At 38.2% G+C, this 24497-nt stretch overlaps 1 protein-coding gene across 1 annotated transcript in view; it reads right to left on the reverse strand.

Moving 5' to 3' along the window:
* ak5 (adenylate kinase 5) overlaps positions 1–24497 on the reverse strand; it is a 98575-nt gene that overhangs the window by 54414 nt on the left and 19664 nt on the right. Inside the window, exon 6 of the mRNA XM_036596314.1 lies at positions 10759–10950. Within this exon, the coding sequence (XP_036452207.1) occupies positions 10759–10950 (192 nt within the window). The remainder of the gene's footprint in view (positions 1–10758; positions 10951–24497) is intronic.

Below are 24497 nucleotides of genomic sequence, written 5' to 3' on the forward strand. Positions count from 1 at the left end.
TTGCCTTGGGGAGAGAAATTGCATCAGTTTAACTGCAGCTCAGGGAAAATCCTCATTCATTATGAAAGAACATTCAGCTGCTCCTCTGCCAGATATGAGAAATATCCCTCATTAGGCAAAACAGCCACACACTTAGACCTACAGCTGCTTAAGTTCAGTTTTTCAGTTTCAAATGGGCTAATTATGAGATATTGTAGGCACTGGGAGAAACCTGTGTCCAGTGGAGAGCTAAGTGGGGGCAGCTGAGGAGACAAGCAGAGGGAATTTTTAAGTGTATGGTTACAGATATGTTGTTTTTTGTTATCAAAATAAAAAGCAAATGTAATAATGTTATTGTTAGGATATTTGTAAGATATATGTGCTCATTACTCCCTTCTTTTCATGTTGTTTCATTTGCTTTCTGCATATCTATCCTCCATATGTCTATCACTGTCCCACAGTTCTGTTCCATAGAGTATCTACAAAGGTTTCTAGTTTGAATCATTCACACTGGACTATGATGACTATTCCATTAGAGTCTTTACTTCTACACAGATAATGACCCATACGATGAAACTGTCTTCCATTAAGTGCTGCAAATGTTTATATGCATTCAATGACTCTCTAATTACTGTGTTATCTCACAATCTCAAGCCAATTAAAGTGTATTCAAACCCTTAAACCTGATATACAATAATGCAGGAAAGAATTTGGACAAAAAGTCATTTAGGTTCCACCATTGTCTTGAATTTCAGAAACTCAAAAGCAAAGTTTTAACCACTTTATTACATTTGAAAGTGCTAGAATTGCATACAAATCAAGCTCCACATGTCCTTAGTGGCACTCTAAACCTTACCCATCAATAGGATAATTTAAAGGCAAATTAAAAAGTACTTAAAAAGTAGACAGTTTTGTAATGAAGTGTAAAAAAAACATCTAGGGACGAAGATCCAATCCCATTTCTTATTTTTACCCCATCCCTTGTTTTTGAGTGTCATCTTGCCCCTGGGAACTGAGTTACAAGTTGTAGTGGTTGAAATCTTCCCTCTGAAATGGGACCCTCAAATAAAAAGAGCATCACTTCATTAACAGCTACTAGCGCTGCTCTGTAGGTGACCCTGCCAGTCTGCAGTGACAGCAGAGGAGGGTAAAGTTCAGCTCCTCACTGCTGGGATTTAGTTGCATTTAGGCAATCATATGTCTTCAAAGAGGGGGGCAATTATTTAATAACACCCACCCCTGATTCTTCAGTGATATGAAGCTGAAGTCAGATATTCGCCAGCTTCTTGTTCAAATTTTCCTGTTCCACTTTAAATGGTGCAGCAGTTCTGATACCTGAGGCACCGGAATGTAACTGCTGGACCATTTAAGGTGCAATGGGAAATTTAGCTAGCCAGACATCAACATACTAGTAAGGATTTTTTATACTTGTTATGAGGAATCGGACCATAATTCATTGAAACAACGTTAATCTAAGACAATACAATGGTTATTATAATTTTTCAGCAGAGAAAATTCTCACATTTGTGGGTTTCTTTAGTCTCTTGTGCAGCCATCTTGCCGATTTTTCTTTGTTTCTCATAACACTCTGTTTGGAGTGAGTCTCTGAACAACCTCCGTTTGGAGGGCCATGTAGCCCTAACACTTCGCCCTACCCCTCTATCTCAACAAAAATCAGGACACCCTACTCCTAGATGTGAATGCGCAAAACAGAAGGGTAAGGGCTGAGTGGTAGGGGTGAGGGATGAATTGGAACTGGGCCAAACACTGAAAATTAGTGCACTGTTATCAATGTTGTCATATTTGGTAACAGAAAATTCCTTGTAATGTTCTATGTTCATGTATTTGTCTATTAAATAAACATTAAATTAATTAATTAATTGCTTGATGTAGAAAAAGCAGGACTGAATTCTGAACTCGGTCAGTGGTTGCAAAGAAGTTTGTCATTCTTTAGAGTCACAAAAATATGATGTCAACTGATTTAATCTAAGTCAAAATGTTATTTGTATAAAAGACAGATGTGTAAGCTTTGCTTAAATGTTACTGCTGTTGATAGATTGCCATGTCCTAAATCACTTTGCAATCGCATTGCAATGCGGATATAGTGTGAACAGATGATAAGATGGCTGTCCGCTAATGTTTAAGCATAAGTTTACTTTCAGGGGGCTTTTGTTTTGATGCTGGTAGCAGGACAAGCACTATGATGGTATTTGGATTCAGTAGAGCGCTGTGTGTAAATAACACCACAATAATCAATGAAAAATAAGGAAAACGATAAAGTGTAAAACAAAATTAAATGGTGTATCATGGTGATGAAAGGTTATCTTTGGTATAGTTAGCAGAAATGTTCACGATGTAGGGGCCGTGGAACGTTTTCTAGATAATAGAGGTCCTTGGAGGCAAATATTCCAGTAACAAATACTCAGTTAGCACTGACCTCTACATCTGCATCTATAGCAGCATTCCTGTTCAAATGTTTTGCAAATTTGAACTGACTTTGTTAAAAGAAATGCAAATGAATCTTTGTTTCCATCAACTAATCATGCACAAATACCTGAGGATCACATCATATGCTTGCACCATACTGAGTGAGACAGAGTCTCACTGTGCATGGAGGATTTCAAACTTCTATTTATACTTATCAGCTCTCAGCAGAGCAGTTTTGACAGCCCTCCGTCAGCTGTGCATGGTTGTACCACCGACAGTTCAGATACGACAAGCGAAGCTGGCAGTAGCCCATTTAATGAGGGCTGAAGTCACTGTCCCACTGTTGCCCTGCAAACCCTTGGGAACTCATCTAAATGTAAAAAAATTGTTTGCGATATTCAGGCATTTTGTTATTTCTGGCTTTCTTATCCAGTGTTTCATGCACATGTTCTAACTTTGCAGCAAGAGGTGGATGGAAAACTCTCTCATGATGTTAGTCTGTTAATGATAACATCTGTAGGCTAGTTACATCTGTACAAAATCCCTAGTAGTAATGGAACAGGGCAAAGGCTGATTTAAATGTTTTTGAGATGGTACTGACACAAAATATTGCATTTGTTTACCCACACCTACCTTGCTTTCCTTTTCTGACTTGAATAAAAGCATTTAAACTACAAACCCATCTCCAAAAAAGTCGAGACGCTGTGCAGAATGTAAATAAAAAACAAAATTTAATGATGTGCAAATCATTGAAACCCTATATTTCATTGAAAATAGTAGAAAGATAACAATCAGATGTTGAAACTTAAAAATTGTATAGTTTTTTTGAAAAATATATTCCCATTTTGAATTTGATGCCAACAACACATTCCAAAAAAGGTGGGACGGGGGCCTGTTTACCACTGTGTTTCATCACCTCTTTTAACAACACTCTGTAAGTGTTGTGAACTGAGGAGACACTGCTGTAGTTTTGAAAGAGAAATGTTTTCCCATTTTCGCTTAACATTGGATTTTAGCTGCTCAACAGTTCGGGGTCTCTTTTGTTGTATTTTTCATTTCATAATGCACCAAATGTTTTCAGCGGTGTCAGGTCTGGACTGCAGGCAGGGCAGTTTAGTACCCGGACTCTTTTACTATGGAGCCATGCTGTTGTAATACGTGCAGAATGTGGTTTGGTATTGTCTTGCTGAAATAATCAAGGCCTTCCCTGAAAAAGACGTAGTCCGGATGGCAGCATATGTTGCCTAAACATGTATATATTGTTCAGTATTAATGGTGCCTTCACAGATGTGCATGCCACCCATGCCATGTGCACTAATACCCTTCTTTACCATCATGAATACTGGCTTTTGAACTGTGCATTGATAACAAACTGAGTGGTTTTCAGCCCAGAAGACACAGTGTCCATGATATCCAAAAACAATTTCAAATGTTGGTTCGTCAAACCACTTTACACTTTTCCACTTCCCCTCAGTCCATTTTAAATGAGCCTTAGCATTACACAACTTTACCAGCCTTTTGTTGCCCCCATCCCAACTTTTTTGGAACGTATTGTTTTTGTTTTTATTTACATTTAGCACAGCATCCCAACTTTTTTGCAAATGGAGTTGTACTTGTTACTTTTGAAGCATATCTATTTGGGTCGAACTGACTAAATATTATTATAGTGTACAACATAATGTGCTGTCTTAGTTCCTATCTGTCCGAATTCTAGCAACAACATCACTTCCAGTGAATGTGCAGCTTGTTTGCCCAGCCAGCTGCTTCAGGTTCCTCACAATCTTGACAAAGTAATTGTGGCATGCGATGATTCCAAATACCACCTATCAACCCAGACTTAGTCTTTCAACGACAACAAAGCTGCTGCCAAACCAACAAAGTGCCTCTTTCCACTCGTCTCCTTCCCTCCCTGGGGTGGGGGAAGAACGCTCTGACAGGCCTGAATGACACTGGGCTAATAGCCTGGAATGCCAACGACCTGCAAAAGTCATTTTCTCCTGACAGCATACACTTGAAATGTATCTGAAAAAAACCTGCATATGAAAATAGCTGTGTGTCTAGCCATGGATATACAATTGCCATGCAATTCATGAGTATATCAACTGATTACCTTTTCACTTTGCACACATTTTCAGGGAGAATACTGAACGCAGTGGTCATGATCAGAGTCTAAAATCAGAAAAATAAACTTTAAAGTTGTTTAATTGCAATTTGTTCCTAATCAAATTAAACAAACAACAACTAGGTAACATGTTTTAGTAAACATTAACCTCATTGTAGTCTATCGACAATGCTAGCTGCAAATGGAGCGAGGCTCTTTCATTTGTAATTAACCTTGGCAGCACACGAGGAGAAAGTCCGGCGGGGGCACTTTTACAGCTTTTTAACTGTGGAGAGTAATCAATCGCTTTTAAGCTTGACACTAATGAATGCGCCCTAATTTGTAGGATTATGAGATGAAGCTCCTGTTCTTTGTCTGCTCGGGGTGGTGGAACTAGAGAATGAAAAGAAGTTAAACGGTTGAAATTACCTTGACCCTTTTCTCTGCCCTGTGTGGTTTTCACTTATATGCATTTTTAAATTCCACCCAATCAGTTTCCTGCGGGAGTTGCAACAGCATCACAGCTGAGATTACACATACATTCTATGATATAAGCTTGGACCAAATGGCTTAAGTAAAATCTGCAGCGACAGCAACTGGAGTGGAGAATATCTGCGGTACTGAACTTCAAAATAGTGTTTTAATATATTCAATGTACTGTTTTAGTTATATATGTAAACACGCAATAGGTTTTTAGGACAGCTACAGTTGAATTATGTTTAGCAAATGTTGTTATTTAGTTTCAAGGCAACTTTAAGCGACATTTGTTGCAAAAACATGTAATTCTAAGTCACTATTAAATGCTCCCATTTATGTCAGATCATCCGGTCTTGACAAATCTTAGAAATACTGTGTAAGTACAAGACGTTGACAGCACTGTTTAGGTTGCTAACAAAAGCAAATACTGAGTACACTTTATATTTTATTGTGTTATAATAATAGGACGCTTATATTATTATACATTATAAAGAGGGATGTGTTTTCGGTTGTTCTTTCGATTTAAATTACACCCAGGAATGACCTTCGCACTGCTGGTAAATTCCACATAGTGTTTAATCATTAAATTATTGATCCATATAAGTACATAATTACAGCTCCCACTTAATAATCAATTGTCCTGACTTCCCAAGGATGCAATGTTCCATTTTAATGTAAATTAATTGCACTGTTGATATCTTACGTTAACATCTTTTACACTTCCAGGGTATTCCCTTCATTTCAAGTGCATTTTTACTTCTATTCCAATCAGCAGCAGTGCAGAAAGGCAGGTGGGAATGAGGTGCTGTTCAGGCAGACAGCAGCGCTCTGGTTTATTTACGCTCTGTTGAGACGCACTCGCTCCGAGAGAGACTACACTCCTGTCAGAAGTGGAGATTTCAAGAGTTTCCACACGTCTTCAAGCCTTGTTGACAGACAATATCCACATCGGGGAGGAAGAAGAGAGAGTCCATTTGGAAAAAGTACAGTATGTTGCTTTTTTTTTTTAGTTATTCTTCACGGCGCCCACTACTGCCCTTCTCATTTCTGGGTATGATTAAGTATCTGCAGCAATTTAATGATCTAATACGTATCATGATTCAAACATCATGTCAACAAGATGGGCTGTAAAATGCTTTAAAGACTGGCTGGAACAAAATATCATTCAGGTTAATTTGGCAAATATTGAAAAAGCTAGGCTCAACCTGATATTGCGACTATCCATAACACAAAGGCTACTATTTTTTTGGCGGAAGGAATTTTCAATATTAAAGCACATTCGATGCAATGTTTGGACTTCGCTTTTGGTTTTCCTTTATTTTGCAGAACTGCACATTACCATACTGCTATTCTTATGGCCTCAGCATACTTCTTGTGAAACGAAATTCTCGATGGTTGTGCAAAGCCGAAAGCGCTTTCGCGAGCTTACAAGCTTGCATACTTTCTGCGATTTCGTGTTGCCTGTCGCGGACACTCCATGTGGCGCTATGTCATTTTATGATATGTTTCATGACCGCTGGAAAATTCTTTCACTGTTCTATGACAATGTTTGAGTTCAGAATACTGACACCATTTAAGGTGGAATGGGAAAATTCAAACAAGAAGCTGGTGAATAGAAAGCCAACTTCAGCCTCGTCCTCTTGTGAACCTAAATATAAGATAACCTGTATGTTTTGGTGCTCAGTACTAGTTAGTACTACCGAATAACAGACTTAACACCTTACATTTAGGAGATATTCATTGTTTATTTAACAAATGCACGTTTCACCGTGAAATATTATTGTGTCTGCCAAAACCGAAGCTCCTCAAAGTTGTCCATCTTTGTTTGATGGCATGCCTCTTTTTTACAGACCAATCACAGGCTTTGGCACCTAGCGTCTTCGCCTGCAGAGTTCGCCCAGCTGCCATGTGCGCGACATGGCAAACGAAGCTTCCGCTTGACCTCTGCGGTTGTACGTTTTCTCCGCAATTACGTCATGTTGTTCGCTGAAGCCAGACGAACATCGTCTCCGCAAGAAGTATGCTGAGGCCTTAAACCCGGCCTTGACTCAACCCATCATGACTGAGAATGTACTATAAGCCATGTTTTCAGTGCTATAGCACCCAGTTTGCATTTGTGGTTTGGCACACTGCAGGTTTTACAGTGTGAACAAACAGTTCTCTTCCCACTGATGGCTGCAAAGAGAGAGGCGTCTACACTGTGGTCAAAAAGGCTTGGCACAAACCAACACATCTGTTCCACTCGACACAAAACTGCAAGGCAAAGTCATTAGTCCCCACGCAGCAGTGAATGGCCTCGCCTCCATTTAAAACTGACAGTGATGCTTTCACCTCTTTTTTTAATCTATCTTTTGTTGGTATGATGTGGCTGTCTGTGTTCGTCGGTGGTAACAGCGAGAGAAAGTGAGAGATTAGCAGTGAGGGGTGTATGAATACATGAATGCAAACCAGATAAGGCTGGATCAAGGGATATTTACTACCAGGATTTATCCACTTTCCAGATAACACAAGCTGAAATTTAGTATTGTCAAAAAAAAAAAAGCTACGGTACTAAACCAGGGGATATTCCTACTGACCAGTCTCGACATTCAAGCTGTGGTCATCCACTCCTTGAGTGCATTAGGAGTCAGTTTCAGATATCTGAACAAGCTTGAAAGTAACTTGTGCTAGTTTCCCACTCTGGAAGCAAAGCATCTAACTGCCCCTCTAATTCAAATCTAGTCAGTCAAAACATGTTCAAGGTATGAAGTCTGCTTCTTTAGTGTGGCACTAGAGCTACAATGGTGGGTAAATAAGTACAACCCACCAATTAGCACAATGCAAACTGCATATCTATCATATAACAGGTTTGCATGATGCTAACTAGTGCAGTATAAGCACTCATTACTTGTTATTTACTTTTGTTCCACTGCAAAATTAAAGAAGCTCACTTCAGACAACAAACATGTCTTGGCTGACTGACTACCTTTGGGGTCAGGAGAACATGTCAAAATACCTGTTACAGATCTTGAGAAAGAGAGTTTTTCATGAGTACTGCTAACATATCTGCTTTAACCCAACAAAATGTCCCTTTACGTCTCTTTCTCCTGTAGATATGGTCTTTGTATTGATTTCCCCAATGTTCATCTCTGGCTGTATAGAGAAATTCAGCTTGAGTCTAATTTGGACTAAACGCTGCAGCATTTGCCCTCCAGCCTTCGTCGAGAAATGAACAGTTTCCAGGGAGAAGGAATGGGCTCAGCTGGAAAGAGCCGCGCTCGCTCGATATTAGTCATACGCGCACTTGGCCGTGCAGTACAGCACGCTACATAGATTTGACATTCAGCATAGATGGCTTCCTGTTTCTTTTTTTTTTAAAGACCCCTCCATACACCATTGTTCACAAGAATTTCAGCCTTCTTCGGTTTCCATGGTTACCCAATATACACCCGAGGGATGTGAGAAAATAGGCTGAATTTATACGTCGCTCCCCCGTTACTTGGGTTTAATTAACTGAAATGAGCTGGTTCTAGTTACAGCTGCAGCTCCACTGGGACACTGTTATCCAAGCTGAGGCAGACTGCCTCTGTTTCATGACAGTTAGGTTAGTGGCTGCTTTTTAGTGGCTGCTGAATTGCAGAGATGAAGACGATGGTAGCATGAAACAGCAGAGTCTGAATACAGGAGCTTAACAGCTGTCAGTCTTGAAGAAAAACTTTGGGGTCCTTCAACCTGTTCAGCATCCGGTCAAAGCCTTTCATCATGGTTCATTAAAGGGCTTCCCTAAGCTTACACACTTGTATTGCACCATGTTTTCATCATAGCTTACAGCCTTGCCTTTTCTAAGCAAGTAATGCAGAATGTGAAATGGCAAATGGAATGCTGAATGGCACTAATGGCATTATTTGCCTTAATCCTGATAATCATGATATCACTGTTGTCAGAAGAAAACCTTGTATCTCCATTTTTGACATTTTTCTGTTTTTGACATAATTTGAAAATACCTGTTGCCCTTTACATTGTATGTTAATTTCATGATGAATAGACGAAAAGAAACGACCCAAAATGACTTGGAAAATGGTCTGGTTCCATTGACTTACATTAAAAGTAAAGTAGGTTTTTCCTTCTCCTGTAAAGTTACCATTTTGGAGATACAAGGTTTTCTTCTGACAGCAGTATGTATGACAATCATGAATTGTAAAGAAAATCAGGATTTTTGTTTTGTTTGTATCACAAACTACCTTCTTGAACCAAAAAAGGAATAGAAATGTGTCAGTCATCAGTCACATTTTAGCAATTCTCTAATTAAACAAAACAATGAGTTTGTATACATGCACTCAATAATCCGATCATAATCAGATTTGTGCAGGTATCTGATTATTCAAATGGTCATGTAAACATCATACTCCGATTTAGAAATCTAATTAAGAAATCCGATAAAGAGAGCTGGATTTTAGCTCAGTAATCAGATTCCTCAGTGCATGTAAACTCTTACTCTGATTTCTTTCTGATTTCTCAGTCTGCGCATGTGCAAAAACCAACGATAGATGTCGAGAGATGGCAGCAAAACTTTTGGAGAGGCGCTGAAACCAAACACACAATAAAGTATTTAAATATTCTTCATTTTCTAGATGATGTATGTTCATATTTTCAGGTGATGTTTTAAAAAAGCCGCGGCATGAAGTTTGAGTTTTGCGTTAAGTTTACATCACGTCTTCTTCTGTGAGTTTATTGGATGGTTGCAAAGTAGAAATCTGATTACTGCCTGACTCATGTAGAACCGGAGTTTTATATTATTATCTGATTACTCAAGAGCATGTAAACATGTTGATCGGATTACAGACAAAATCTGTTTTTCTGCAGTTATCAGATTATTAAGTGCATGTAAACACACTCAATAATAAGCACTTACTGATCCGAACAGCAACGCATTCAAACATAAATTTAGTGTCATGTGACAGATTTCCCTCTCATGCCTCTTATAACAAACACAAACACAAAGAGCATGGTGGAGAGGTAGAACTGGACTCGAGAGTGTTTTTAAAAGGAATGCTGTCACTTTTCAGCTCTTACAGAGAGATGGCCAGAAAATGGAAAGTGCTCATCTCTATATGGCAGAGAAACATGATCTCTTGCGTAACAGTTCAGATGAAAAATAATAACAAAATTTTCTTATAAGAATGTTCTCTGGAAGCTAAACAACTTGCGATATACATGAAAGACGGAAATTAGAAATGGAAAGATAGAAATTACACTTTAGAGACGGAACCATAGCAAACACAATTTAGTTATCGATAAACCAAAAAAGAAATCATATTATTATATAAAGCATTTCTATTGCTAAAAGTCATTTTGATGGAAACAAACATTTGCATTGCTTTATGCATTTTCATTTTTGCACAGAAAGTCAATGGAAACTTAGCTAGTGTTGTTATACTAGCAGGTACACTATTCGTCCATAAGCATCCAGGCACCTCCTCTAATTAGAGAATGCAGCTACTTTAGGGGGCACTCATTGCTGATACAGGCATTCAACTGCACATACGGAGGCTGTATACTCTCTATATAAAAAAACACTGCAAATAGAATGGGACACTCTGAAGCAGCCACACATGAGCTTAAGATCGCCATGCCCAATGCCATTGTGTGTATATGTAGCCCCTGACTCTGTGTGTATCCTCATATAATAGTGGGCATTAATGACCAACCTAATATAATAGTGGGCATTAATGACCAACTTCGTATGCCAAATATCAAAGGTCTAGAGGAACAGGTAACTCAAACCTCGCCCTTACCGTGACGATGAGACCCTTCTCCTGGAAATATTTCACCAGTGGGACAGCATTTTGTTTAAAGTTGGCCAGTCGTCGCTCGGTAGCTTTGGGGTTGTCATCGGGGCGACCTTGCTGCTCCGCTCGCTTTTCTAGGCGCTCCTTTAGACGCTGATTGGAACAGGCCAGAAAGACCACCAGGTCTGGAGTACAAATCTGCAGAATCAGAAACAGTAGGCACTATGTTAAACACTGATATACATAATTGCATTTTACAGCAGCCACACATAAAACAAAACCAGGTCTGCACGATATGAATGAAATTCTACATAGTTATTATGATGTTAGATTTTGAAAACAGCGGTCACTAACCCTCTTCCTGGAGATCAACTTTCCTACAGAGTTTAGTTTCAACCTAAATTAACCCCAAAACTATTGTATCTGACTCAGCCAATCAAGGACTTATGAAGAAGTTAATCAGCTGGAGCAGGTGTGGACAACAGTGGTTGAAACTAGACTCTGCAGTAAGCAGATCTCTAGGATCAGGGTTGGAGACCACTTCCTTAAAATGTATTAAAACACACTGTTGAACAGCTGATGTAATATTTTTCCTAAAATCATTTACATTTGTCGGATCAGCTGATTGGCTTAACTCTTCAAAACACTCATTTGGATCATCTGTGTCAGCTTGGATTCTCACAGCACACAGAAAAAACTTTTGTGATTAGTTCATTAGAGTCATTTGCATATCGCTGCCTTCTGTTATGTAAGTGTGATAAAGGTTAATATCACAATAACAAATAACAAAAGATAAATTGTGCAGGCCTACACAAAGGTTCACGTGAACCGTGGTTTACCAAACATACTGATTCTAGATGTGATGCACAGGACACCACTTATATGTAATATGGTACTGTACAAAAATTCAAAGGCCATCCTTTCATTGATTTTATTTTCAGTCAAAACAGCCATTAAATACAAGTTAATCATTTTTCAGTATCAGGAAAAAAAGGTAGAAAACAAATACCTTAACACAGCCTCAACAACTAAATATAATATCATTTTTCAGTGTTTACTGTGTGGAGCTCGAGGATGTTAGATACTTTACACTTCAGGTTTGCTAATGTGCAACCACCTCCTTTTAGCATATAACTACAGGACTGACTAAAGGGTGTAGACAGCACTGACAGCGCTATAAATTTCTGTTTTTATGCTCTGTGTATCTCATCTATTGTGTACATCTTATACGCTTTGCAATAAAACATTCAATTACAAAGCAAATGCAGAGTTTGGGACAGTGTGCAGTTTGGACTTTAAAGCTAAAATATCTGAAAATCTGGATGAAAGTGAAAGTGTGTATCTGAATACTGAAAGTTACAGTTTATAGTTTATAGTTTATTTTGCACAATTTAAAATACACACAAATAGACTAAGAAAACATACAATGCAGGGAGAGGCAAAAAACCTGATTGGCTTATGTAAGGCCTCCACCTAAACAATGAAATTACACAATATAAGGGAAAATACAAAACAATATACAACATAATAATGACAAAAAACAAACATCAAATGACTTAAATATCAGCATCGACATAACACATTCAACAAAAACATTTGAATGTGTAAGCAGATGTGTGTGTTGTGCATGTGCACAAGAGCGTCCGTGCATAGATGAGATATAAATACATATGTGAAATAATAAAGATTTATACAACCATATTAACTCCTGAGCAACAGTAATAATAAACATCACAATAAATAAAGCAAATAAAACAACAGAAGAACAACTACAGTACAGATATTAAATGATCTTTTTAGCATTTTTTATAGGATTTTAAAGAAGCCTATTCCACATTTTACTGCCCCTAAATCATATTGAAAACTGACCTCTACAAGTGAGAAATTTAGGAGGATGAAGATCTGAAGATTGATGAGTTGAATATGGATGAACCCCTGAATTTGCTGTGAAATAAATTTTAAACTGCTCTGGAATATTCCGCTCACTTAAATATATCTTATAAATAAAAACACCTATTTGAAAAATATTCATATCATAAATAGTAAGAATCTGAAGTTTCTGAAATAAAGGAGCAGATGACGTATATAAATCTGATTGGGTTGCAATCCTAACAAAACGTTTCTGAAGGACCCAAATTTTGTGAAGAGTAGTGGAGAAAGTACTTGCCCAAACTATATTACAATATGAAAAATAAGGATAAATTAGACTATAATAAACAGTAAGAAGACAATTTGTGTTAACCAGATGACCAACCTTCTTTATTATACCAATAGATTAATTGATTTTTCTGCTAACCCAATCTATTTGTTCTCTGCAACTCCAACTCCAATATACCATTCTATACTGTATGAAGTGCTAGAGTATTACTTTTACTCTGGCCTTAGAGCCTCTGAGAGTTCACAGTATGCAACACCCGTGTTTAAACGAACGTCAAGCCCATTTCTCTTTCTCTTTCTCTCTCTCTCTGCCCACAAATAAGGAGGCATGTTTCTTCTTCCTTGCTGTCAAAGAATAAGTTGAGAGCTGCACAAGTACACCTTCAGTTTGCTCCCAATTCCTTCTTTTGTTCTTCCCCAGACAGCAGAGAGTGAGCTTAAGGGTGTTCAAAAATAGCATTCGGTGAGAGTGCTCCAATTGAAAACAACCCCACATAACAAGAACATCCTAAAAGATGAGACAAGCAAATCAGGTACGCTTTTTTTAAACAAAGCATCTGTTCCTGTTTAAAGTTTGCTCTGCTGTACTAATTTCGCAATTCAAGTGAGCCACATGGAGAATATGATAAGAACGGGGCACTCAAGCATTTACTCAGTGCCCATGTAGCATATTTGCAATATTTTGAAAGACAAGAGTTTGCAAAATAACTTCCTGCGTAGGCAGACATTTCACCTGAAAAGCAGCATTGCCCTCTCAAGAGTTGGCCTATTAAAATCCCTTGGGAGGGCATATGTCATGAATCATTCTCTGGAAAAACAACTGTCAGCTGAAGAAAACTGTCCTTTTATGTGCCTTTTATGCAACAGATTAATCATAATGATAATTCTTACTAGCGGTTCTGCAGGCAAAACTTCCAGATTATGAAGAGCTTCTATGCTTAGTGCAATACTGGCATTTTAAAAAAACAGCCATTTGATTCAAAACTCTCTCTAACCTTGATTAGAAGGTAATAAAAACACACTTATGCAAGCTATTTAGCAATTTAGCAACTTTAGCCCTGATGTTCATTTGACAGCAGGCGTTTACAGGTCCACTCTGTTAATTAAAACCCTGATGTGCCGAATAATAAGATGTGAAGTGGGGAAAATATCACGAGGACCTTTGTTTGACCTCACACAAAAGATGCCATGTCAGAAAAGTGAAAAGCTCTGATCTCTGGCTTTGTGCTCTTGACAGGTTTATGGAAAAATATCAAACAATCCCAAGTCCAATATTTACACGGAGGCAGGCTAATTTACGTTAGCCGTGCGATTCGGTTGTCTTCAAGGGAATATCAAACACTCCTATTAAAATGTTCGTAAAACGGCATAAAGCTTCCTCTGAGCGGAGGAAATTGTTTTTTCCAGACGGCGTACGGGGACAGAAAGAAATCGGATGAGTCCCGGAGGGGTGTCATGAGGTTAGATAAAAAGAGGGGAGAGCGCTATGCTTAGAAAAAAGTCCATGTGCCATTTTAAAGGTCGATGCAGCCAGAGGTCCTGAGCCCCTAGAGAAGCGCTGCCACTCATGCCTCCTGGTGGGTCACACTGCACACACATACAGAACCAGTCAAAATCACCTGATTGAATGTATGTGTTTCATAATCTTAAAGACATTATAATTTAAGGGCTTGTGCTTATAAGTTTGAAATTCGTTTCTACGATAAATATAAAAAGATGCTTAAATATGAATAAATTTCCAAAAAAATAAACATTTAACGTAAAATACTGATATACTCTTTCCCAACAAAGTCTCAGCATATAGAGAATTTTTACCAAGAGGGTTGTCGCTGCTCCCGGAACAAAACCTCCTTTCTCCATTTCTGTCGTTTTTCAGTTTCTGACATAATTTGAAAGTAACCATTGCCCTTTACGTTGTGTGTTAATTTCATGATGAATGGACCAAAAGACACAACCCAGAATTACTTGGAAAAAAGCCTGGTTTCCTTTGACTTACATTAAAAGAAGAGAATGTTTTTTCATTCTCCTGTAAAGTTACCATTTTGGAGATGCAAGGTTTGGTTCCGACAACAGCGACATGTATAAAGTTTAAACAGATTGAGTTTAATGTTCCCTACTTTGCCTGATTGTATGGAAATGTACAACATAGTTAAATTAAAATTCATACTACGATTTAGGCTTTTTGGCGTGTGTTGGAAAAGCATCCCAGAGTGACTCCTCATGAAGTTGCCTGAAAGATTGTCCAGAGCATGTAAAGTTGTGTCAAGGCAAAGAAGAGCAGCTACTTCAGAGTATCTAAAACAGAAGGTTTCTTTTTTTGAAAATGAATCATTTCATATCATATGGCATATGAAGACTATTATACTGAAGACTATTATAACACATATGATATGTGTTATATCAGTGATTATAGAGGAGTATTGTAACACGTGTTATATCCATCTTCACTATAACAGTTTTCATATTCCATATGATATGTAATAACAGTTACAAAAAAAGGTTTGACTTATAAACTGAGTATGTTGTTAAATAAATTGCATTTAATGTTCCCTACTTTATCTAATGGAATGGTAATGTACAATATGATTACATTAAAATTCATACTACGATTTATGCTTTTTGGCATGTGTTGGAAAAGCGTCCCAGGGTGACTCCTCATGAAGCTGCTTGAAAGATTGTCTGTAAAGTATGTAAAGTTGCGTCAAGGCAAAGAAGAGCAGCTACTTCAGAGCATCTAAAATAGAAGGTTTCTTTTTTTGTAACTGAATCATCATATTAGGCTATTATAGTGAAGACTATTTTAACACATATGATATGTGTTAAATCAGTCTTCACTATAATAGTCTTCATATTTCATATGACATGGAATTATACAAAAAAAATAACCAAGGGGGTTGTTTGACTTATAAACTGAATATGTGTAAAGGTTAAATAAACTGTGTTTGATGTTCCATACTTTATTCGACTGAATGGAAATGTAATTAAATTAAAATTCATACAATGATTTATGCTTTTTGGTGTGTGTTGGAAAAGCGTCCCAGGATGACTCCTCATGAAGTTGCCTGAAAGACTGCCAAGAGAGTGTAAAGTTGCATCAAGTGAAAGGGGAGCAGCTACTTCAGAGCATCTAAAATAGAAGATTTCTCTTTCTTTGTAAATTAATCATTTTATATCATATAGAATATGAAGACTATTGTACATGTAATATGTGTCATAATGGCCTTCACTATTATTCTGTCATGGAAAACTATAAAAATACAAAACAAATCTCTCAAGATTAGGCATGTCCAAAGTTTTGACTGCTACTGTATATACTCACAGGCTGACATGCTTAACCCACCCAGCTTTCCATCACACTTTCTCTATGGCTCTGTAATTTTAGTCTTGTTAGTCCTTCAAAACCTCTCGTATATCGCATGCTCTTTTTTATTTTATCTCTTTCATCTTCTTCTTTCTTCTCTGGTTATCTGCTCTCTCTGCTATCTTTCTAATCTTCAGCCCTGATATTATCCTTGTGTGAATTCCCCAATCTTTTTTCCCTCCATTCTCAACTGGTCCTTTTTTATTTCTCTTCAAAGCGTCTGTCTCTCTCTTTCTATCTCTGTGTTGCCACTACCGAGCTGTTCTTAGCCCATAGAAGACAGCACTGTGAACAAAAGCATTCTGTAGTTATATGAATTATTTCACACCAGTTCACTGAAACAAGCAGAGACATTATGTGAAAATCCAGATTTTAAACTTTCAATCCACACCACATTTGTGCTTGTAAGTAGATCAGAAATGTTATTGATTTGATGAAAAGTTATTATTTTGTAGAAAAAAATAAACAGCATCCTTTACATTTTGTCATATTTTGTCAAACAGAAAAAAGTCAGAAGTGTAGACTCAAATCTGCCGGTACAAGAAGCGAACTGAATGTAAATTAGCTACATAATAAATCTGGTAATTACCCTTAAATACTACAGCAGCTCAAAAATAATGACTCTAGACGTCTACGGTCAAGTAGCACTCGATGATTCAATGGATTTCATGCCATGTCCTCTTGGACCTATTATACCACTTGCCAAGCCAACGTGCACAGCAGTGACCCCAGGCCCAAAGCTAAAATATCAGCCGGTGTCGTCTCAGAAACAGTTGTCAACTGACAGGGAAACCCTCCACATATGCCACCAGTGCTCTATGTGCCCCATTCTGGCTCCACCTTGTCCTGGCCTTTCCTCTATTCTGCCGCCCCCAACTCTATATCTCCCCTGGCTCCTCCTGCTCAGTATCATTCGCACCTGTGTCCCATGTTGTTGTACTGGTCTCACCTAGGTTTAGTCCAGTTTCTACTTGTATACACTGTATAGCCTTTGGGTTTCTTGTTTAGGTGTAGAGTTTCTGTGTTGTTCTTTTCTCTCTTATTCTTCATATGTACAATCTAGGTTTCTTTTTCCTCTTGTATTTTGGAAATACTGTTGGTTTCGAAATGGTTTTATATTTCTTTTTAAAACTTATTATAATATATAAAACTTTGGCTATACACAAAATGGATCCCCACTCGCTCATTAGTATTGCACTATATAGGGAACTAGTTTACTAAATAGTGGTAAAAACACATGAATAAATGGTTGTGGACATGTTCTCATCATCAACCTGTGTCAGTATTCATCATTCGCAAAACAAACCAAAATTAGTTGCTTGCGAGGCTGAAGTTCGTAGATATTGCCATAGCATTTTGAAAAGTGCAGAAGACAAGGAAAGAGTAAACAATTCAGCTAGGGTAAACATATATGCAGTTACCAGTCAGGATTCCTGCTGTATGACGAGCAACATCAGAGTTTTGTTTTTACCTGTACAAAGCTGCTGTTTCTCCATAGAGTCGTGAGCGCCTGCTGTTTAATTTTCAATGGTCAGCAGCCATCGTTAACGTAATGTTCCATTGTCTGTTGCACAGTTACAAGAAATTCGCAAGGCACTCTGGTACACATTCAGATGGTGTAGTGACCTACGGTGTTCACTAGAAATATTACGATCCGGACACAAAGAGTAAAATGGTCGATGTATTCAGTAGCGCCGTATATAAAGAACTATTTTGGTCACAGTCACTGATTCTAAACTGTGTACAGTAGTGTACATCTGCCTGTCACTCAAATGACTTTTACTTTTTGTTTTCACTATTTCACAAATGCCTAACAAGGTTGCATCACAGCTGAAAGGCTTAAACCTGCACATAATGCCAAGCACACAATGAACACAATAACCTGAGCACTGCCTTCAGGCTAAGAGTCATTCCAGCCTATGTGTAACATGCAGGGTGAATTTGGATTATTATCACAGCCATTATCTCGTGACACAAGTCTTTTTATAAACCTGATACAACACATCACCTGATTATCAAAGCCTTCATGACTTAACTTAGCAGGTTTTAAGCAGGGAATGCATTTGAATGTGGAATATACTGCAATATGTTGTAAAAAAAATCCATTTGAATATAAAATATAATCTAAATATTGTGTTTTGTAAAGTATTTTTTTAGTACATTACATTTTTATGGTGTAGCTATCCAGTGGTTGGACAGTTGTGCTTTAAACGGTAATAAAGTTGCTGTAGAGCATCCACAAATTTAATTCTTTGTCTTTCCCAATATCTCTTATCCTCCCTTGCCCAGTGTCACATTAGTGTCACTATTTTCAATGAGGGTGCCAAAGGAAGGGTAGAAAAACAAGAAAACAGTTTTCAGACGTAGGTCTGTAAGTCAAGGTATAGTAAAAATAAAAGAAAAACTCTTTACATTTAAACGTCCTGAGTCAATAATTCTATTATGTAGGGCACCACAAGGGTATAATGGCCTCTTTAAGGAAAACATGTTTTTAAGGTTCCATAAGGTATAAACATCCATGAAATATATTTCTATTAACTGGATATTGATGGACTAGCACAAATTGGGAAATTTGATTTGATGTAAATCCATGAACACCTTATGAGAGCATCAGGAGGCATGGAGTTGTTGGAGGGGGTTGGGTTAGACCCTACACCCCATGTGTCAAACACAAGGCCAGTGTGTCAGATTGGACCTGCGACACAATCCTATCCGGCCCCCAAAAGTATTTTAATTTTCTATTAATATTAGCTTGTTTCACAAGGCTGCACTACAGTCCCCAGCATGCACTGCAACATAATGTAATCTGACTCTGCTACCCCAACAACAATCTACACCTCAGTTCTACACAATTCCACACCAGTCATATCACCAATCAACTGCAGTTCAGCCACTATAAACACTTAAAGTCAGCTGAGCAGCTCAGAAATTGAGCCCAAGTCTTAATGAACTTGCAGCAAAGAAAGGATGCCAGGTGTCTAGTTCAGGCAAATAGGTAGCTTTAAAAGACTGAGCTCCTGAGGACAGTTCAAGTATTCATGTAATATTTCAAGGTTTACTACAAGTGTCTATATTTTACTATTGAAGTTTTTTGTGTATTCTGAACAAACAATGGTCAGTTCAGTTTATAGCAAAATGTTAATTAAAATCAAAATAAAACATACGTGTTCTCTGGCCCACGGATTTGTTGAGATTTTTAATATGGCCTTTTTTAGTGGTTGAGTTTGACACCCCTGCCCTACATCAAGGGAGCGCTTTACCCCCAGTTCTATCCTCACACTTATTCCTTAATTATTGAAAAACTAATGCTTCCATCATCTTGAATGTATCTGACAATCTTATTCAGAACTTTTGTCAAACGATATATGAAATAATGTCAAGGCTTGCCCTTAAAAAGACGTCTGCAATGTTTTAAAAATAATACAACACAATCATTTTCCCTCAGGTTTGATCCTCCAGCACTGCACACCATGAATATACAGATTAGCAATCAACAATAACTCACAGTACATAATGATACGCAGCTGTTTGGAAGAAGGATGCATTGATGTTTTGTACTATCTATATTCACAGATTGTGAATGTAGATACAATTGTGAAATACAGTTTTGCTTCTTTCACCAATGTCATAACTTGCTGACTTCATTTTGTAACAGTCATCATGCAAACAACTACGGTCTTGTCTTTTTTTGCAGCTCTGAAACTATCATCTGGCCTTTAGCTTGTGACAGGCGAACTGCCTCCACATCATCTTCTTCTTTTTTTCTGCTCAACACATTAAAACATCAGTCTAACTGACTCTTCTGGCTGCCTGCTGACATTTTGGGATAATATTTGGTTGACATTTGCACGGACGAGCTAGGCTGAGTCTGTCGTCTGTTTCACTGTCATCATCCTGTCCAAAGCAGGAGTTCAAATCCCCTCCTGGACTCAGCAGTTGGCTTCTAATTGAGTTTTAAATTCCCTTTGCTGCCCTGGAGTCAATGCTACATCAATTAATACAGTTTTCTACAATGTGTTATTGGTCGTCCGATCACCCTATTACATACAGCACATTGGCCTTTGGCTGGTCAAGCCCCAGCTATAAGATTCAGCATTTCTGTTAGCTAATTCTTTCTTATCTAATTCTCATTCGTCCCGCTTCTCCGAGCATGGAGGCTGGAAGAGGTTGGAAGCACTTACAGACTGTGGACAGCACCGTACACTGTTAGAAATAAAGGTTCTGTGCAGCTACATTTTTCATTCATCAAGGGACAAACAATGTAAATGTTTCCTCAAAGGCCCAACAGTGGTTTTGAGGTCCAATTATAAATCTTAATTAAGTTTTTCCAGGTGAAAAGTTCATATTTGTACCTTTTCATAAACAAATGTTTTAAAAAAAATCAATAAAATAAAAGCCTGGAGACGAGACGGGTGTGTGGAGTCAATACGACTTAGAAAATAGAATTTCAATGGATTATGGTACAATTATGTTCCTTGACTAAAGGTACTGAGATGTACGCTTCAGGATCGAACCCCAGTGACAGGAGGGGTACTGCCCCAGTGATAGTTTCGTATTTTTATTTCTGAGAGTGTAGAATCCCTAAGGACAGGCAAAAAATAACTTTTAAGATGACTACTGCAATGGACAACTACTGCAACTGCTCTTTTTTTGAGCAGATGCGACAGTGCTTGGTTCTGCATGTAGTCCAAAGGTCTACAGTTAACCCTAAGCTAAGAAGTTGCCTTAAAGATCTCCTGTCCCTAAAGCTGTTGTACTCGTCTCCACTCCATTTCTTGTCTCTGGTTCAATTAAATCTCACCCTCCTCCACAGTGTTCTCTTCTAATTTCTCACAGGCTGGGTGTGCAGAGGCAGATGTCTGACATTAGCCTGGCAGGCACTGCTTAATTCTTCCTGGAACCGGGAGAAATAGTCTCCAACTCCCGGGTGCCATGCTGTGGGGGCGACTAGGGAACTCAGCCACGTCAAATTCTCTTTACCCAGTGTGGAGGAATTTTGTGATGATTTCTGGTGAGACACGATTTGAAGATTTCTGGTGATCTGGAGGTGGGTCCCATCATATGTCAAGAATGGAGAAGAAAATGGGCCATGAAAAGGGGCTGTAACTAAGAGTTTCTATAAGTGGTTAACCTATCGACTGTTTTTTTAATTAATAAACCAATCTAGCTCTTGTGTACCTGTTTTAATGTAAAAATACTTAATCAGTGGGAGCAGAAGACACATTGTAATATGTGTTCTTTTGTTTAATCCTTAAGATTAATGCAATGAAGCAGCTATTTCTGCCATTTAATCTACTTTTCCCTGTTAATAACATGATTTTGTAAAATTTATTTGAGTAATGAACATAATCTAATGATGCCAAGAATTACGAGACTTTGTTTTGTATCACGAAGTATCTTTGTAAGCAAAGGTTTGCTGTTGCTTGATTAATCCATTCGATAATAAACTGATCCAAAATCAATCCAAATTCCATTCTGAATGAGCCTGTGTGTTCACTCAAAAGTACTGGTGCATCCAGCAATAAAGGAAGCATGGTGCTTCTTTTATATAGTGATAGAAAATATGGTACCAAACAGAAACCTCCGGTTCCACATGCTGATCCATTTCACTATGATGAACATGGTCATGCATGCATTGTAACTACTCTAGGCGCAGGCTTTAATAAGTTAAAGGGGACGCTGTGCAAGGCCCAATCCCATTCCACCCCTGGCCCCTACCCCTTAGCCCTTAGCCCTCTGTTTTGCACCTTCACGTCTAGGGGTAGGGTGTCCCAATGTTTGTTGAGATAGAGGGGTAGGGTGAAGTGTTATGGCTACATGGCCCTCCAAACTGAGGTTTTTCAGAGTCACACTCCAATCAGAGTGTTATGAGAAAAAAAGAAAAAACCGGCAAGACGGCTAATAGCATGCTAATGTCTCGGCAGCTAGCTAGCTAACTTTCCCGTCCCACCTCAAATAGTCCAGCAGTTTTGACGCCTGAAGTGCCAGAATGTTACTGCTGCACCATTTAAGGTGGAATGGGAAAATTCAAACAAGAAGCTGGTGAACAGCCGATTTCAGCTTCATATCACTGAAGAATCAGGGGTGGGTGTTAATAAATAATTGCCCCCCTCTTTGAAGTCATATGATGCCCTAAATGTAACTAAAGCCCAGCAGTGAGGAGCTGAACTTTACCCTCCTCTGCTATCACTGAAGACTGGCAGGGTCGCCTACAGAGCAGCACTAGTAGTCTGTTAATAAAGTAATGTTCTTTTTATTTGAGGGTCCCATTTCATAGGGAAGATTTCAACCACTACCCCTTGTAACTCAGTTCCAAGGGGTTAGGGTGACACTTGAAAACAAGGGTTAGGGGTAAAAAGAAGAAATGGGATTGGGCCTAAGTCTCTGAATGTACCTCTGAGAAGACATTAGGTTTGTCAGGGTTAAATGTTCGTTTACTTTTTATATGCTGCTTTGTACCATGCTGTTACTTTCTATATAGATGAAAAGTCCCACGCTGTGAATCCTCACACTTGTCTTCATTGGTTCCTCTCCCCTCACTGCCACCATTATTCAAAGTTCCATCTCTGTGACAAGTGATGATGACTTCTCAACAGAAACCATATTGCTCACAGTGTTTCCAATATATTATTAAAGAGTTTTACAGAGTGCTTTTTCAATAAATACTCCATTTCACAAATATACACAAAATATATACAACCCCAAATCAGAAAACAGGGCGGGATGGAAAATGCAAATAAAAAAGAGAAAGCAGTGATTTTGAAAATGTACTTTAACGTATTTCATGGTAGACAAGATATTTCATGCTTTGTCTTGACAATCACATTTATTGGTAAATATATATCCCATCCTGCCATTCAGGCCTGCAACACATTTCAAAAAAGTCAGATGGAGACAATTTAGGGCTAGTAGTGAGTAAAATAATTAAATAATAATATGATTTAAAACAGGTGATGCCAACAGGGTACGCAGCATCAAGGAAAGGCCTAGTTCTTTAGAAGCAAAGATGGGCAGAGATACTAGAATATGGTGCAAGAATAAAAATTGAAATAAATATTATAATGTGCTGTTGTATTGTTTTCAATGTAATACAGGTCAAAAATAATTTACAAATCACTGCTTTCAGTTTGCCCTGCGATGGACTGGCGACCTGTCCAGGGTGTATCCTGCCTTCCGCCCAATGACAGCTGGGATAGGCTCCAGCACTCCACCGCGACCCAGAAGGATAAGCGGTTTAGATGATGTATGTATGTATGTATGTATGTATGCTTTCAGTTTTAATTTTAATTTAACATACCGTCCCAACTTTTTCAGATGTGGGGTTGTATACATTTTTCATGATTAATGTTGTCAACTTTGCCGACTAATTGTTGCAGCCTAGCCATCACTAGCATAGAATAGAATAGCATAGCATGGAAATAGCATGAAAAATGACAGATTATGGATAAAAAGACAAAAGATTATGGATAGCACTCTGTATGAATGCTGTCTTGTGGCCCACTGTGTCTTATATCTCCTGCCACTCCATCACTGTAGATTCTGTGGAGAGGAGGAAGAGAAGGCACACAAGGGACACTGCACTGTTGTTAAGTAAAGGCTGTGGAGTAGCCCGAGTCAGCCAGCCACCAGAAAGCAAACTAATTACCAGCACAGCAACACAGGAGGATAGACCTGCTTTGCCCTACAAGGAAATCATTATAGAGACGCTGCTTTTCTTTACTTTTGTTTACTGTACTATTTTTATACTTTAAAATAATAGTAAAGGCATCAAAACTATGAAATAACTTTATGCAGAGACCAAAAAAGGGTGCTCAAAAAGATTCATCCAATTTCAAAGCGCCATATTTTTACAACCGTGAGGCGCCTAGGAACCAATCACAATCCAACAAATATGTGAAAAGTTTATTGTTTTGTGGAAAGTTGTCCTGTACATTTTCACCAAACATCATTTTTTGACATCAAAACAATCAGAAAAGAATGCCAAAGGGAACTTGTCACTACAAAATGTAAAGTAAATATAATTATGTAATGAAAATGTAATTATGTAACTCAATTAAAATACAGGGTGATTCAAAAAGATTAATCTGATTTCAAAGCGCCATATTTTTACAACCGTGAGGCGTCTAGGAACCAATCATATACCAAATAAAAAGAGGGGGTCATAGAGTTTCTGACTGTCAGTATGGCAGTGAACCTCCAACAGCTTAGAGCATTCGTCGTTGGTACC

The sequence above is a fragment of the Colossoma macropomum genome, unplaced genomic scaffold (assembly GCF_904425465.1).
Source record: "Colossoma macropomum unplaced genomic scaffold, Colossoma_macropomum, whole genome shotgun sequence".
Lineage (NCBI taxonomy): Eukaryota > Metazoa > Chordata > Actinopteri > Characiformes > Serrasalmidae > Colossoma > Colossoma macropomum.